This window comes from Mycteria americana, chromosome 12 (assembly GCF_035582795.1).
Source record: "Mycteria americana isolate JAX WOST 10 ecotype Jacksonville Zoo and Gardens chromosome 12, USCA_MyAme_1.0, whole genome shotgun sequence".
Lineage (NCBI taxonomy): Eukaryota > Metazoa > Chordata > Aves > Ciconiiformes > Ciconiidae > Mycteria > Mycteria americana.
In genome coordinates this window covers 6,489,016-6,504,737 of record NC_134376.1, presented here as the reverse complement: position 1 = coordinate 6,504,737, position 15,722 = coordinate 6,489,016, and the positions used below count along the sequence as shown (strand labels likewise).

At 53.1% G+C, this 15,722-nt stretch overlaps 1 protein-coding gene across 4 annotated transcripts in view; it reads right to left on the bottom strand.

Moving 5' to 3' along the window:
* Positions 1-14,329: 14,329 nt before the first annotated feature.
* Positions 14,330-15,722, bottom strand: part of MAD1L1 (mitotic arrest deficient 1 like 1) — a 381,442-nt gene continuing 380,049 nt past the window's right edge. For 3 of the 4 annotated variants that reach the window (XM_075514957.1, XM_075514960.1, XM_075514962.1), the window contains one exon: positions 14,330-15,460. In XM_075514957.1, the coding sequence (XP_075371072.1) occupies positions 15,302-15,460 (159 nt within the window). In that variant the 3' untranslated portion in view covers positions 14,330-15,301. The remainder of the gene's footprint in view (positions 15,461-15,722) is intronic. The other variant, XM_075514958.1, reaches the window with a different exon arrangement.

Genomic DNA, 15,722 nt, shown 5'->3' with positions numbered 1-15,722 from the left:
TTCCTTTCCTTCACCTCCAAACCACTGCTGCCAGCTGATGCCCCGAGGCGCTGAAGGCAGTGAAGCTGCTGATGGGCATGATCGGTGGTGCTGGAGAAGCCAACCCAACAGCTACGCCTTGGCTTGTAGCAGTGACTTTGGCTTGACTTGCATTTACTTACACTCCACTTTTTCACATCTCCTTTGTGTCATATCCTCTGGTTCACTCCTCTCAGCCAGCTCACAAGCACCACCAGAAGGGTGGTAGAGATTATCCAAATGCCACCCTGAGAGTTTTGCTCGTTCCCACCTTCCCCCCCCCCAGTATTCAATGAAGGGAAACCATCTGACCCAGAGTGAAGCCACTTTTCTGGACTCAGTTTCCTCTATGCAAGGGATGAGAAGACACAGAAGTATCAGGGAAGTGGATTTTCACCATGTGGGCAGTAGTCAAGCAGGATGCTCTATTTACTCTAGTTTTGCTGTCTCTCTTTTGGTCCAAACTGGGTCTGAATGTGCCTGTTTCCCTCCCCCTGAAACTTCTCTGTCCCTGCGGAGTAACCAAAAGAGTCTGCCAAGTTTCCGAGTTTGCATGTGTGTGCCTTTTTAATAATTCAATGGGAACGTTAATGACACGGGGTGCGCTGTTGTTCCTCGATGTGCCGATTGCTGCTCACATCCTACCAACATCTGTTTTTTCGCACTCAGCTCGGCTGTCTGGAAATAGCCATTTGCTGCTCACCTTTACTTACCTCGCCGTTAAAGAGCTCATTAATGTACTCCATCCTTGCTTTCTTTGGGACTAAAAGATTTCCATTTCTGTCTTTTATCAGCTTTCTCGTGGTTTATATCCTCTCCTCTCTTCACCGTGCAATGCCCTTTTCTAATGAGCTCTTCTCTCCTGGTCCATCTTCTCCATTAAGCTACGCAAGTGCTGTCCCCACATTGTCTTGCTCATCTCCTGGGCTCTCTTCTGGGTCTATCATATTCTTTAGTGTTTTCCAGCTGTGAAAGGAAGCGATCAGCCCCGCATACAACATCCACGCTTTCCTCCCACCTCACTCACTTTCCTTGCAGCTCCCCAGCCCTCCAGTCTGGCTCACCCCACTGCAGTGTCCAGCCTTGACAGCCTCCTCCGTCCTTGCCCGTGGCCGGCTTGCCCTGATCTGCAGGGGTGTGATGGGATGCCTCAAAGTTTGTGCATGGTGCCTGCAGCTTGTCTCTGCTGGGGGCCTCTTAAATCTTTTTTTCTCTCTCTCAGCATCGCTTTTACGCAGCAGAGCTCTCCTCGGGCATCTCCTGCCCTGCAATCAAGAGCTACCCAGCCCATCTGAGCGGCAGGAGGCCTCTCTGGGTACCGTGAAAGCTCATCTGTGGTCTCATAAGTAAACACTGGCACTCTTCAAGCGATGCAGCTAAATTAATTAATCTTGTTCCACCACATTTGTAGCCAAGACACAAAGATTCCCATTCCCTGCAGTTGGGGCTTAAAGCCTGCTTCTCCCAAACATGCCCTCCTGCCCCACCTGGGAGCGGTGTTGCAGTAAGATTCGAGGAGCAGGAGCAGAGCAGTTGGGAGTCGCTCCAAGGGGCTGGCAGAGCCAGCGACCCCCTGGCCACGCAGCCACAGAGTACATGGGCATGGACCGTCCACCACTGTTCGTCTGAAACATCCCTGATGCATTCAGCCCAGTTCAGGCTGACAAAGAGCCTGCATGCACAAAAGCTCTTTTTTTTTTTTTCCCCCCCAGCCATCTCGGGTGTTGCAGTAAGAGATATTACCTCTCCATACAAACCTTATCTCAATTATATCCTTAGCTCATTCTGGCTGTAACAACACTACCACCCACTCCAGAGTTCACACACATACATCTCTGCCTGGGAAATCCCGGGCAGAAATGTGGCAGCCCTACGCATGAGAAATCCTTCAAGCGCTGACAGCTGACAAGCCCCTGAGCTGCTCCACAGCCTCCTCCAGCCTTGCAGGGTGATCACAGCTTCTAAAAGACAGTCAAATGCAGACACCAGGGCTCAGGGTAAGACATGCGCCAGGAGACTGGCAGCAGAGGCCGAGGAGAACGGGCACATGGCACAGCCACCCCAAGCCTATTTCCATGGCGGAGCTCGCAGCCGGGAAGGAAGGTGAGCTGTGAGATGTGGGCTGGTTTCTGATCTCCCACCCATCTTGCAGTTCTGTCCTGGAGACCAGATGGGTGCCGGCACAGCTGTCAGGAGAGTGGGGAAGCAGAGATGGAGGTGCTGGAGCAGAGCTGGGAGCTGCCCCTCACCACCAGAGATGGTCGAACCCTTTCTGATACAGTCAGGAGGCTCCTCTGGCTGAGGGGACTGAGAAGTCCCCGTCCCAGGCTGGCTTTGGAGAACAGCACACCCAGAAGAGCCCGTCCGTGGCTGTGACGGACTCAGCCACCGATCACTGCTCCGGAGCTATGAGGAGAAGGGGTGGATTCACCCACTGGCTGTGATGTCTGAGTCAGTCCCATCCTCCTCTGCAAAGCCATAGACGTCCATGGCTGGAGATTTCCAGGTGAGACAAGGTAGTTTGGGTGGCACTAGGGTACAAAGCCCTCCTTTGGATAGCTGATCTTTTGCCCTTTCCCAAAGAAGAAACCGAAACAGCACAAGGCATCGTAGGAAGATGCCAGCAAGTGGGAGGAGACAGCTTATCCAGGGAGCTAATTTAGTTGGAAGGAAAGGGAAAGGTTGCAAGATGTTCCCCTATTAAGAAAGAAAAATAAATATGCAAGAGCAAGGAGCCAGAGGTCCAAGTGCCTGTGGGGAATTGATGCGAATGCGTTTGATTTTAAGAAGTCAAAGCAGAGCTGGGGCAGATGCTGGACCCAGAATGAAGGCCGTTTCAGCCCAGGATTGAGAGGCAAAGGTTAGGATGAGGCTTGCAGAGACCTGGAAACCACAGAGGTGAGTGAATTGTAAGCAGCACCACATTTAATCTGAGCAGAATGCATGAAACTGGATAATGTAATTGGAAGGGTTATTTAAACTGAATATTCAGAGGGAAAAATAAAACATTGCAGGGAAAATAATAATACTTAGCACTTGTAATGTGCTTAGCATCTTCAAAAGCTGGTCAGCCATTAACTGATTGCTCCTCTGCTAAGTCCAAAGGCTAATAAAAAGGGATGGTTCATTTAGTTATTTCGCAGCTGAGCTTCTCAGTAAGGCATGAGGAAAAGATCGTTGCTCTCCACCATGCTGGTAAATAAACAGTTGGAAGTAGGGAAATACAACATCTCAGCGCTTGATCACAGGTTTTTGCTCAGCTTCTTCCTTACTCAACTTGAGTTTATCCAGACCGGACCTGTGACAGGGAGCTCATCTGGAGGTCTGGCTGGGGAGCGTATCATGGGTGCGTCCAGGTCTCCAACAGTCCCAAAATTTGGTGTCTCCTGCTCAGGAACTGCCCCTGAGCCAGTGTCCACAAAAGCGTGGATGGGGCGTCCACAGGAAAGGAGTGTGGGCATTCGTCCGTGGGCGGATGGGGTGGGTGGTTCGGGCTCAGAGAGACCCCGACTGCGCAGCCCTATTGCCTTGGCGAGCATGGAGGCTGGAGGGAACAAGCAGCCTTTCGAACGGCAATAAAGATGGAGGTATTTTATGTTTGTTTTACTTAAAAAGTAAACAGTTCCTTTTGTGTTTGATGAGCAAGCGATTTCGTAAACACTGCAGAGAAAACATGACACAGTTGCACCTCGGTGATTTCCAGCCTGTTTCTTGGCAGCGGCAGCGGAGGAGCGGATGAGCGCCCGGGCAGCTGCCCCACGCACGCTCCTGGGTTGTCCGGGGACGGCCGAGGGCCTGGGGGCTGCTCCCGGTCAGGTGCAAAGGGAAACAGCTGGGAAGAGGAAACTCTCATCAGGATGGAGCCATTCAGCCCGACACACGTCCAGCCCCACCACGGGTGAGCAACGAACCCATCGAACACCAGGTACTGCCAGAGGCTTCGCACTGTGCCCCAGGTGCAGGGTCACTCGCTCAAAGCCAGCAGCCGCTGTGGCCGGTACACACTGCCCGCATCAGCCTCGCCCTGCCAGTGCTGCCCATCACACAGCCCTGGGGCTGAGAACCCCTTTTTTGCTATTGCTGCTGGTGGGAACCAATGCAAATTTCATTTACGCCTAATCCAAACCAACCATCACGGGGTTATGGTGCTTTGCAAAGCGGCTGTCAGTGCGTTCTCTGCACGTACCCCCACCTGCCACTATTTCTCCTGTGCCACCCACTTCATGATGGTTTTTGGCCTTATCAGCTTAGATACCCACTAAAACACTGGCCTCGTGACTTCGGAGACAGGGAACTGCATGGATGCTCAGCTACCCCCCCCAGAAGAGCCCTGTTTTTGGTGCAGTGGACACTCCAGGCTCCACTTTGCCAGGGCACGGGTCGCCCAGAGACCCCGTTCCAGGTGTCCCAGCCCTGTGCTGGAGGGATGTCTCCATGGGGCTACACAGCTGGGTCCCACCAGCCATCCCCGGACTGTGTAAGGTCTCCAGCTCACCCATGGGCTGCCGGGACAGCAGCCAGGAGCGGGCAGTGGTTCACCCACCACCTGCCCAACCCCAGCAGCGGAGAAGAGCTCCTAGAAGGTGCTGGGTAGCTATTCCCCCACCTCGCTGTTGGGTGATCCAAGAGGGATCCTGCTGCTTTATAGAAGAGATGCACGAGTATTAATCTCTGAAAGCATTTGCTGGGCTAAACTACACCCCCCCAGAGCAGACCAGAGCCCAGGGCTGAACTCAGCTTTTCTGGGACACATCCAGCAGCAACAGTGCCATCATCAAAAGCCTTTGGTGGAGACAGGGGTTGAGGGATCTTACATTCCCCTGGCTTTTTGCCCCAGGCACTGCCTCCTGCTCTCTCAGCTGTGCTTGTGGGCTTTGTGTTTTCTTTCTCTTTCTTCAGGTTTTCTTCAAGTGAAATGTTTCCCATCTCTGCTGCTAGCACAGCCCTATGGGCCCTGTGCTGGGAGGATGAGTCGGGTGAGAGCAGGAGGAGGTGAGCAGGGACTCCTTAAAACAGCGTTACCACTAAGCGCCTCTCCCGTGAGGCGGTTTTTGCCTGAGCGAGGCGTACAGGTCAGGACCTCGATGATTTATAGTGCAGGATGCATCCTCCTCATCGTCTGGGGGACCGGGGGAAGATGCTGAGTGCAGAGACAGCAGCAGCCTTGCCGGGTCGCTAACACACGTTTCTGACTGGAGGAAATCTGGGATGCGACGTGCTAAGGATGCCACGCTAACTTCTGCTGAACGCTCATGTACAGCTGGGTAGCAGATATATGGACTGTGCAAGACACCGCCGATTTTCCTCTGCCTGTTTTTGGCATAACGAAGCCCAATGGGTGTGTATAAACAAAGCAAGCGTCTCTCTCACTGGACCTCATGCATCATTTATAGCCAGCTTTTCCATGGCACAAGAAACATTTACATATGCCAGCATTAATTCCGAATGCCACTTCAAAGCTATCTCTGTCTAATGAACCCCGTGCGCTGTGCACAGCAAATTCCACCCGAAAAATAATTAGCAACACACGCCACCAAAGCATTACAAGGGGAACGCAGCACACCACCTGCTGAAGCAAAATGAATGCCTGATTTATTTATTTTTTCCTCACTTTTTAGCAACATTCAGGCACTGACTCAAAGCTGTGCTCTGTTCTCGGCTTTGTAGGGCCCTGGGAAGCGTCATGTTCTCGCTCCACTTTCCAGGCTAGGGGTATGATTGATTGGGGGGTTTATACATTTTTCTTAGATCACAACTGGACTGAGCTGTGAAAGACCCTGCTGATTCCTCCATGCTGGGGGTGCCTGCTGGGATTTAGGGTGCAGGCAGCTCTGCATCCCTTCCCCTGAAGTTGCACGGGTCCCAGGCTTGCGGGGTGCTGTCGCTCTCTGAGCCAAGCCTTGGACTGATGGCTGGGAGCAGGACGGGACACATGAGTCTCACCCTGGTCTGACGTTCCTGTAGAGCCTTTAACCCCTGATTAGCATCAGCCTCACCAAGAAAAAAAGAAATTGGAGATGAGCTCAGGAGATGGAAGGTTTTGGTCCTCCCACCCCGTGCCAGCCACGGGCAGCCCTGCTGGCCTGTCCTGGTTTAGCCCCAGCCGGCAACTAAGCCCCACGCAGCCGCTCGCTCACTCCCCCCCGGTGGGATGGGGGAGAGAATCGGAAGAGCAAAAGTAAGAAAACTCGTGGGTTGAGATAAAGACAGTTTAATAGGGAAAGCAAAAGCCACGCACGCAAGCAAAGCAAAACAAGGAATTCATTGACTCCTTCCCATGGGCAGGCAGGTGTTCAGCCATCTCCAGGAAAGCAGGGCTCCATCACGCCTAACGGTGACTTGGGAAGACAAACGCCATCACTGCGAATGTCCCCCCTTCCTTCTTCTTCCCAGCTTTATATACTGAGCATGACGCCATATGGTATGGAATAGCCCTTGGGTCAGTTTGGATCAACTGTCCTGGCTGTGCCCCCTCCCAGCTTCTTCTGCACCTGGCAGAGCACGGGGAGCTGAAAAGTCCTTGACCAGTGCAGCAACAACTAAAACATCCCTGTGTTATCAACACTGTCTTCAGCACAAATCCAAAACATAGCCACATACCAGCCACTATAAAGAAAATTAACTCTATCTCAGCTGAAACCAGGACATGTCCATAGCTCAGGGAACAGAGCTGGCTTTACCAAAATTATTTCTTAAAACTGTGTTAGAGCTGCACAGCCCAGCTCATGCTGGGAGGAGCAGCATGTTTTGCTCAAGGCCTGACACAGTGGCATTGCCGTGGGAGACCCAGGTCACAAACCACCATGGCAGAGGGACAGAGGCCAAACCCGGGAAGCGGCTGTGGGCACGGCGGCACTGACCGTGCCAGGGTGATGCTGGGATCCTGGATCCCCTCGGGTCCTGGCCTCCTTGAGTGGAAGGAAGATGCTCCGCAGGGCACTGCTCTCGGTCAGGTGCCGCATTGCCCGGGTGTCTCTCCAGTATCAAGCCATGGCATTCAAACTGTCAGTCTCTGACTTGCTAGGATTGAAGGGGTTAAACTGTTCTTCCTATGCAAATTAAGCTTAATTAATCCTTTTCATCAGTTGCAAATATACCTTCTGAACCCTATTAAAAACATGAATATGCAAATTCAGACCTTTTTTAATACTCATTTTCAAGGACTTGGAGTCAGGCTTGATTATTCGATTCCCATTAACAGCCTGTAAAACCTGGTGCAAAATTTAATTTCCATTTTAAGTTACCAAAAAAAAAAAAAGAATCTGTTGGTAATTAAGCTAATTACAGTGTTACACTAAAGAGGAGACAAACAAGGAGGACAAGATCATTCATTACATTTAACACCGGTTACAGGACCTGGGGACTGTGCAAGGCCAGAGTTAACCGTGAAGCCAGGAAACAGCAGCGATGGAAACGGGGTGCGTGTGGGGAGGCTGCGGCTTTTGGGGGGCCTGGTGCCTTCCTCACCTTGGGAACGTCTCTGCTTCAGCCCCATGAGCAGGCATCGTGGGGTCTCTGCACAGGGCAGGAATGAGCTTGGGGTTGGGGTTTCAGGGCAACCTGTAGGACCACCCTACCTGCCAGTGTGACTGGGGCTGAGCATCCCACGCAGGTGGGACTTCCATCCTCCCTGAGCACTTTCTCTGTATTAAAAATATACGTGTGGGATGCAGCGGGGCGGTTAGCTGAACTGGCAGCACATGGGAAGAGACCGGTCCTGCAGACGGGGGCTGCATGTCCTGCTCTCCTACAGGAGCTGTGATCCTGTCCTCGCCCGCGAAGAGCAGCGACCTCCCAAAAGCTGACAACTCCCTTTGCAGAAGCAGAGCCGTCAGGGAAGACCCATGACAAGGCTCTGCAGAGGCTCTACACCCCCTGCTCCACACCCATACTGGGGGGGGCAAACAGAGGTAGAGGATGTGAGCCCCTGTAGCTCATAACCGTGGCCAGCATACGCTGGGAGACACCAACCAAACCAACTCAGCCTACAGTGAGTGCCACGGCCCAAACCTCCCTCGGGGTCACCAGTCGGGGCCGGGCAGTCAGTGCTGGTGGCTCCCGACTTGCCCATCAACCTTCCTGTGCCTCCCAGCTCTGCCTGCGTGTAATTAAATAAAAAGTGCTGCTATAGACTGTTAATTATGGTTTACCACTGCAGTGATCCCTTAAAATCAGTCATTAGCATGCCTAGGATCTATTCTGTACTTGGTGTTTTCTAATGAGTTAGCAAAGTTAACGAGTGATTTGTCAGAGCTATAATCCTCACCTCGGGGCTGGCAGCTCAGGAACGGCAGCACGCCATGGTGGGCTCGTGCTGTCTCCGTATGGGGTGAGGAATCCCACGACCTGGAAGCACATAGGTGATGCTCTGCCCGCATGAGGCCAGGGCTTGCTGTCCAGGATACTGGTGCACTGGGCAGGAGACTCCAGCATTGAAATGAAGTGCTAGCATTACCTACAGACTTACCCAAAGACGTCCGTCATCAGCCAGATGGATCCACCCAAGAGACTGGTGCTATCTGGGAGGCTTTTCTCACTCCTCCTCATCTCAGCTCCCAGGACTCACAGCGAGAGGAGCTGTCACTTCAGAGCATGCCACTCAAGGGCGGCTCTGCCTTGTAACAGCGGGATCAGCGCAGGAACTGGTCACGTACATCCCCAAGGACTGGAGCGTGACTCCCAAAGCAAGCTGCAGAAAGACACGTGCACGTGGAGGAGCCGGGACAGCCACAGCGGGGAGAAGGGGTGAAAGAGGGACAGTGCGATTTGCCATCACCCCCTTACGTATAAGGCTGGTCTCCCTCATGCACTCCATGGCCAATGGGGAGTGGGAGGCACCTCCAAACCGAAGGACCTAAGTGAGCTTCATCTCTTAACTTCTCTTTAGGGAGGCCGCTTCTTGGTAGTGGTTACGGGGACAGCCCGGCAGATGAACCAGCCACCATCACCAGCAAAGCGAAGTGCCTGCAATTGTACGGCACAAACGTTACCCAGTAGACGCTCATGGACAGGGGAAAGGTTCATCTGCCAAAATTCAGAGCCGTTCACCTGCCTGGAGAACATTTTCCATCACGTTGGTACCAGAAGTTTCCGATCACCAGATAAAAGGAATGTGATGATAGAGATGATAAGGGAAATGCTCTCGCCCTCTAGCCAAGCCCTGTGCCTCGCACATCCTCCTGCATGTGCATCCTCCTGCCCTTCTGTCTGTTGGATCTTGCCAACAGGATCATATTTTGGGGGGAGTCAGGGATGCAGAATTACCTTCTCAGTCCCTACGGGCAATCAGCTTGCTCCCCGAACCATGAGATATGATTGCCCTTATTATTTTAGCTTGCATAGCAGCGAGTCTTGTTAATGGTCATAAAATTATCTAGTCCTTATTTAAATCCAACAACCGTCTGTGTTTCAATGACCTCCTGATGGTCTCTGGCTTTGTTCCAGGTTGAAGAGGCATCAGAGGGACCAGGGAGGAAAAAGAGGCAGTGGGAGGATTAAAGAAAAACAACCAAAACCACAACAAGCAACAGCCAACAAAGAGAATTCAAAGTAAACCAGGGAATATTAAAGAGAGCTCAATCAGTCAGCTGGAGAGTTCAAAAAAACACAACCTGTCACGAAGAGAAGGAAGCAGCTTCAGGTAAAATTAGCAACACTAATAAACTCATCAGCACTGGAGCCCGGGCCAGGAGATGCTTGATCCCACGTTGGGGAAGCAGGAGAGAGAACCGACACAACCTGAAGGAACGTGTCTCAATGGTGGTTTGGGGGAAGACCGAAGACATGGGCTGCTCCTGAGCCCTCCAGCATCAAGGAGCTGCCTTTGTGCTCCCTAACTTAGACGGCAGTGTTTTCTTTAAAGTGTATTTTCCTTGTGTTTTGTCCCTTGTATTTGCTTCGAGGGAAAACGCGTGCACAAGGAAGGCCGGAGACCCAGCCACCGTGGGTGGAAGGAGCAAGGAGCAGGAGCAGCCGCTGGGACAGCTGCCCAGAGCTGGGGTCTGCAACAGTCCCTTAGTGACGGCTTTGGTCAGTGATTTCTATGTAGAACGTTTCTGAAGCAAAAAACTCCTCCTTCCTTTGGATGCCAGACAGCTCCCCTTTCCTTTCAAGTAACATCTACAAGCCCCCAGAGTACCAAAAAATTTCACAGTAATAATCCCCCCCCAGAGAAACAAGAAATGGAAAAACCCCAAGTAGCAGAGAACTGTTTTAATGTAACCAAGCTCCAACACAGATTCCCATCAATTTTGCAGCAAACCTGAGTCATGAAATTAAAAGTAGCATCAGCATATTTCCTATTAGCTAGGGTTCCTTTTTCAGAACAGATCATACATTCCTACCCTATTTTTCTAGACACTTGTGTCAATGCGATATCATCAAATGCCGTTCAGTTGCTCCTCTTAGCCTGAAAAAAGCTTTCCTGTTGGGAAGGATGGGATTTTAATATTTAAAAAAGACTTTGTGAAAAAGCTTTGCTGATTTTTAATTTATTTATTTATTTAATATCCCTCCCCTGATCAGAGTGGGTGCGTTTTGTAGCTTTTAAATATCATGCAACTTTTAGCATCGCTGCTATTAAATCCAAATCTGCTGTCACAGCAGGCAGCGTGAATGTGATTTACACCAGCGCGGAGAGCCTGTTCTGTCCTCCCCAGCTACTACGCTTCCCTCCTCGAGAACGCGCCATCGTTAGCTACGGTCACCTGGCATCTGACACCGTCATTGTTTTCCCAACGTCTTCAAACAGCTAAAAGCTGTAACAGAACCAAACCTGCCCTGGCTGCGTCATCTCCCACACCGAGCAGCGTTGGCTGCCGGGATCCGGCATTACCTTGGTGATGTCCTGGGAAGGCTTTGCCTCTCTCCCCCGAGGCTCGTTTTGACACGTCCGCCCGTCAGCCCCACTCGCACCGTTGTCAGCTGTCTCTCAGCCCGCTGCTGGGGTCGGGAAATGAAGAGGGCGGGTGCCGCTCCGTGTTTCTTCGGCATGTTGGAGCGAGCGGAGGGGAGCGATGGAGAACTGAGCGCAACAGCGGTGCCGCAGCTGTGGGATGGCCCCCACCGACCATGGGCCCCGGTGGGATGCTGCTGCCCACCTGGGCTCACCGTAGGGCTGCATTTGGGGTCAAATAACCTTCACTGCTGGCTGGCTTTGGGAGGCCATGACTGGGAAGCCGTATTCCTATTTTACAGAGCCCGCGGTGCAGAAGGGCTCGCTGGCTTGTCCTGGGGCAGGCAGAAAATCCAAGAGCCAGGAGCAGGAGCGCTCCTGCCCCATTGCTCTCCATACCCCAATCCTCTCTGCACCCCCATGAGCCAGTGCAGCTCTCCCCCCAGTCCATGGCAGTGGGAGGAGGTATTTGGGGATGCTCATCCCCCTCCATCACGGCTCTCCTGCCCACCCAGAGCCCGGGGCTGCCCAGACAGTGGCCACCTCGGCCACCCCTGACAACTAACCCCACCGGCAGTGGGAGAGGCAGGAGAAGGGAAAAGGAACTTTGTGAGGAGCTCTGGGGAGGGAAAGGCCTCTCTGCCCTTAGGGAGTTGGGGAAAACCCTGGGGGCTTGTGGGAGGGGGCAAGGCAACAGCCTCCTTACAACCCCGCTGCACACCCTCGGGAGGGCACGATCTGTGCCTTGAGGCAGCGGCTTTTGCTCCATGCAGCGGGGAAGGGAAGGGGAGGGGAAGGGGAAGGGAAGGGGAGGGGAAGGGGAAGGGAGGGAGCCTCCAGCCGGAGCCCTGCTGTGGGCAGGGGTGTGTGGGAAAACCAGCGACTTCCCAGCCCCCAAGGTGGGGAGAGCCCGGGCCCAGGCTGCCACACGGCCTCTGGAGACGGCGTCAGTTGGCCAGCGGGAGAAGATGGCTTTTCTTTCCTTAGTTTAGAAACTGTGGCTTCCCTTTCCGTCCAGCGCCGTTTCTTCCTCTCCATCCATCCCCAGCCCTGCTCCTGCCCTTCGCTCCCTAGGTACCCACCTCCATCGCAGCTTCATGCTCTCCCCCCGTTCTCCTTCCCTTCCTCCTACAGCGTTACACGGAGATGATTCATAACCAACGTCTATGAATCCCAAGCTTCTCATGGCTCATCCCAAAAAGGTTTCTCTAGTCCCTTCTCAGGCATCACACACTTCCAGGACAACTCTCAGGCTCACACAAACAACACACAACGATGCCAAAAGAGCCAGGAGACCCAAAGCTGGAGCAAAAGACTCCAGGTTCAGAGATGCGACCTTAGGAAAGGCATGCACTTTGCCATACCTGCCGTAGCCAAGAGCTCTGCTGCCTTCAAGAATGGTATGGCAGTACTTGACAGCTCGTTGCCCCTCTTTGGTATTTATATATGCACGCAGATGAAAAGGGTTGATCAGTAGAGGAGCAGGGGCTCCCAAGCAGTTTGAGCAAAGGGAAGCTTCAGGCAACACTGCAAACAAGACAGTGCTCTGACACACACGGTCCCCCAGCCGTGCATTAATAAATCATATATTACAGCTTATAGCACATAAACCCAGCAAGCGTGCGTGGAGACCCAGCGAGCGTACACACACTTGTTAACACTCTCGCCTCTCCCCTCCAACCAACTGCAAATTTATTACCGATCTCCCAAGATTTTCTACAAAGATTTTCCGCCAATGGGGCTGGAGCTTGGCAAGGGACAAGCCGAAGCCAGATGGGACCTGTGCCCCTACCACCTGGGTGGCTGAAGCCTGCTGTACCACCCGTGGCAACCAGGGTCTCTGCACTGCCCCGGGGGGCTGCCCTGTGGAGGGGGATGCGGGGGGCAGCAACCACAGTGGCAGGGCTCTGCGATGGGCTGCTGAGCCCTGTGTAGCTCGGCATAGAAGGAGCAATCAATGAGAAATTCAGTGTCACAGTTACTCCTCACAGCTCCGTCACGGCTCAGACAAGCAGTATAATGACGGCGGCAGAGATGGGTGCTGCCGCGGCAGCAGGGTACAGCCATATGTTTGGGGCTTCATCCTGAATTTGGCGTTGGAACTGGAAACTGGGGAGTCTCTGCCCCTCTCCCCCATGCCCAACTGCAAGCCTGTGTCCCACGGGTGGACCAGGTGGCTTTGCGATGGTCATGCTTCCACATGAATGCTCCCAGGCCTCCATCAGCGAGCCTTAAGAGCTCCCAAAAGCCCTGGTTTTGCATAGCGCCCGGGACTGCTTGCTGTGCAACAGCGTTACGCCATGAGCAGGGCCAGGATGCTGCTGGCCAAAGCAGGACAGTTACCCCAGCAGCTTCCCAAGCCACAGGCAGGGCCAGGCGCTGCACCACAGCAGCACATCTGGCCAAGCACCCATCCTCACGACACACCTCTCCCAGCCGTGCTGCTGTATTAAACTTAGTTGAACAAATCAGTCTTGCTGGGAGAACGGGGTGCAGAGTGGTAATTCATCTGTCTCTCCTCCCCACCAAAGGCGTCTCGGAAGACTACTGTGTTTTCTACCCCAACTTATTATCCTTTCACTCTTGAGAGGCAACTTTCCAACGGGCAGAACGTGTTTTCCCTTGTCACTCTCCAGCATCGCTTCTCGCTTCACTCATGTTTTGCTAAGATAGAGGGTTTATTGTAAACTTATTAATTACTTCATTTCTCCTGCGAGGAGCCAGGAGAAAAATTTTCAGAGGCAGCCAGGATCTGCTATTGTGTTGGCGGAGGAGCCGAATGCGGCTGACGTCATGATTCATTTTCCCCATGACTGAGGAAGGCGACTCTCAGTGCCATGTCGCGCATATGAATCAGGCAGCGTTCCCCTGGCACAGCATGCCAGGCAATTCATCTTCCACCAGGACTTCTTCAAGCAGAAAACACCAAACTTTTGCTATTGTACTTCCCTGCAAAACCCTGCGGAGAGGAGGGTTGGGGAGATGGGGGCTGCAGCCTCCCCAGAGCACACGCTTGTCCCTCCAACAAGGATCTGTTGGGTCTGATCAGTTGGGTCTAGAGCAGCTGTTTTCCATGCCTGTAGACACATCAACAGGTCCCAGAGTGACACCAGCATGCATGGCCAGCCCTGGAGCCACTGTGAGCATCTAAGCTAACTTTCTAGCCTGCTTACTGCTACCTTCTCCCCCAGCTTAGGAAGTATGCTCCTGCTGCTATCAAGAGGGAATCAATATACACAGAAGTTCGTAACAAACTAATCTGGTTTACAGCACGAATGAGGCTTGCCCGGAAAAACTGAGATAACGATGTCCTGCCTTCTCAAAGCAGTACCAGCATCAGACCATTAATGGACGATTCGTTATCATGCTTTACACGTGGGAGAGCACAGCGTATATCCCAAATAAAGGAATCATACATCCAGTTTGGGAAGCAACACTTTATTCTTACGATAGAAGAGCTATATCCATTGTAACACAAAATGTCAGACTTCAGGGGTGCTCCATCCTCCACGGAGGAGAGGAGGAGGGAGGTGCCCAGCAAGGTGAGCAGGTACCCACAGCCTGGTGGCAGGCACAGGGTAAAGCCAGCAGCAGTGAGCACACCCCAAAGAGCTCCCTCCCACCTTCTGCAGTCCTGAGATAACCAAGGGCCCAAGAGTCTCGGTGAGGAACAAAAAGCATGCCAGTGACATCTGAGCACACCACACAACAGAGGCGTCAACACAGGCATAGGGTCTTCAAATGGCCCTTTATGCTTATGCTTGTCTGCTGAGTGATGGCAGACTCAGGTAACTGAATACCTTGAAAATAATTTCAACCTGGTTGAGTGACGAGCTGTTTGCAAGAGCAGGAGGTATCCACAAAGAACCCTGCTACTCACGACTGATCCTTCCCCAGGTCCCTGCCCTCAGCGACCAAGCCCTTGGCTCCCATCAGGAGAGGACAACCATGGGGGCAGGAAGCACCAGACTCCCGCGAGGCTTGTCTCTCTGCTGGGGCCTGGATTTGGGGGATCCTTTTGGGAAAAGCTGTGAACAGTGACGTTGTGGCTTCTCAAACCAGCAGTTCCCACCATCTTCCCAGAGATGCTGAGACAGTCTGGGGAGTGACGAACACTTCTCTCAGTTCAAAGGTGGGGCTTGGGTCTTGGCACAGGAGAGCCCTGGGATGGAGCTAGACTTGCCCTCCCACAGGAGGGAAAGGATGCTTTTCAGAAGAATTGGTGGGGTTTGGGAATCAGCATGAAAAAAGGGGGAAGAAGGAGTTCCCTGCAAAAGAGAAGCAACCCGATGCCACAAATCAAGGGTGGGAGGGGAGAATTTGTCCTCGCTACCTCAGGTGTCCTGCCCAGGGGTGCTCCACACCTGGCTGGTGGCTGGCAGCGGGACGCTAAGCGATGGTCTGGCGGCTGAAGAGGTCGAGGGTGAGGGCGCTGAGGAAGGCCGGGATGCTGTCCTGGCGAAGCAGGTGGAGTTCGATGAGGTCCCGGATGGTTCGTGAGAACTCAGTTTCCAGAAGCTGCATTTTTCCACCGGAGGAGCTGGAGGCCTGAGGGGAAGGAAGAACAAGCCCATTAATACAGCAGGGTTTTAATTCACCTCCCGTGACGCAGGGGAGAGCTAGCGGCGTCGCCCTGAAGCCTCTTTCGGCAGGGATCCTCCTGTAATCAAGGACACGTTATCTGCTGCCGCGCAGGTGTTCGGCACACGGCGTAATGGGGCCGTTACTGAGTTGTGCCTTTCCAGCGTCCCCACGCAGGACCCCTGTGTGAGCCCCCCCCAGTGACAAATGGTGCGGTGGGGAGATGAGC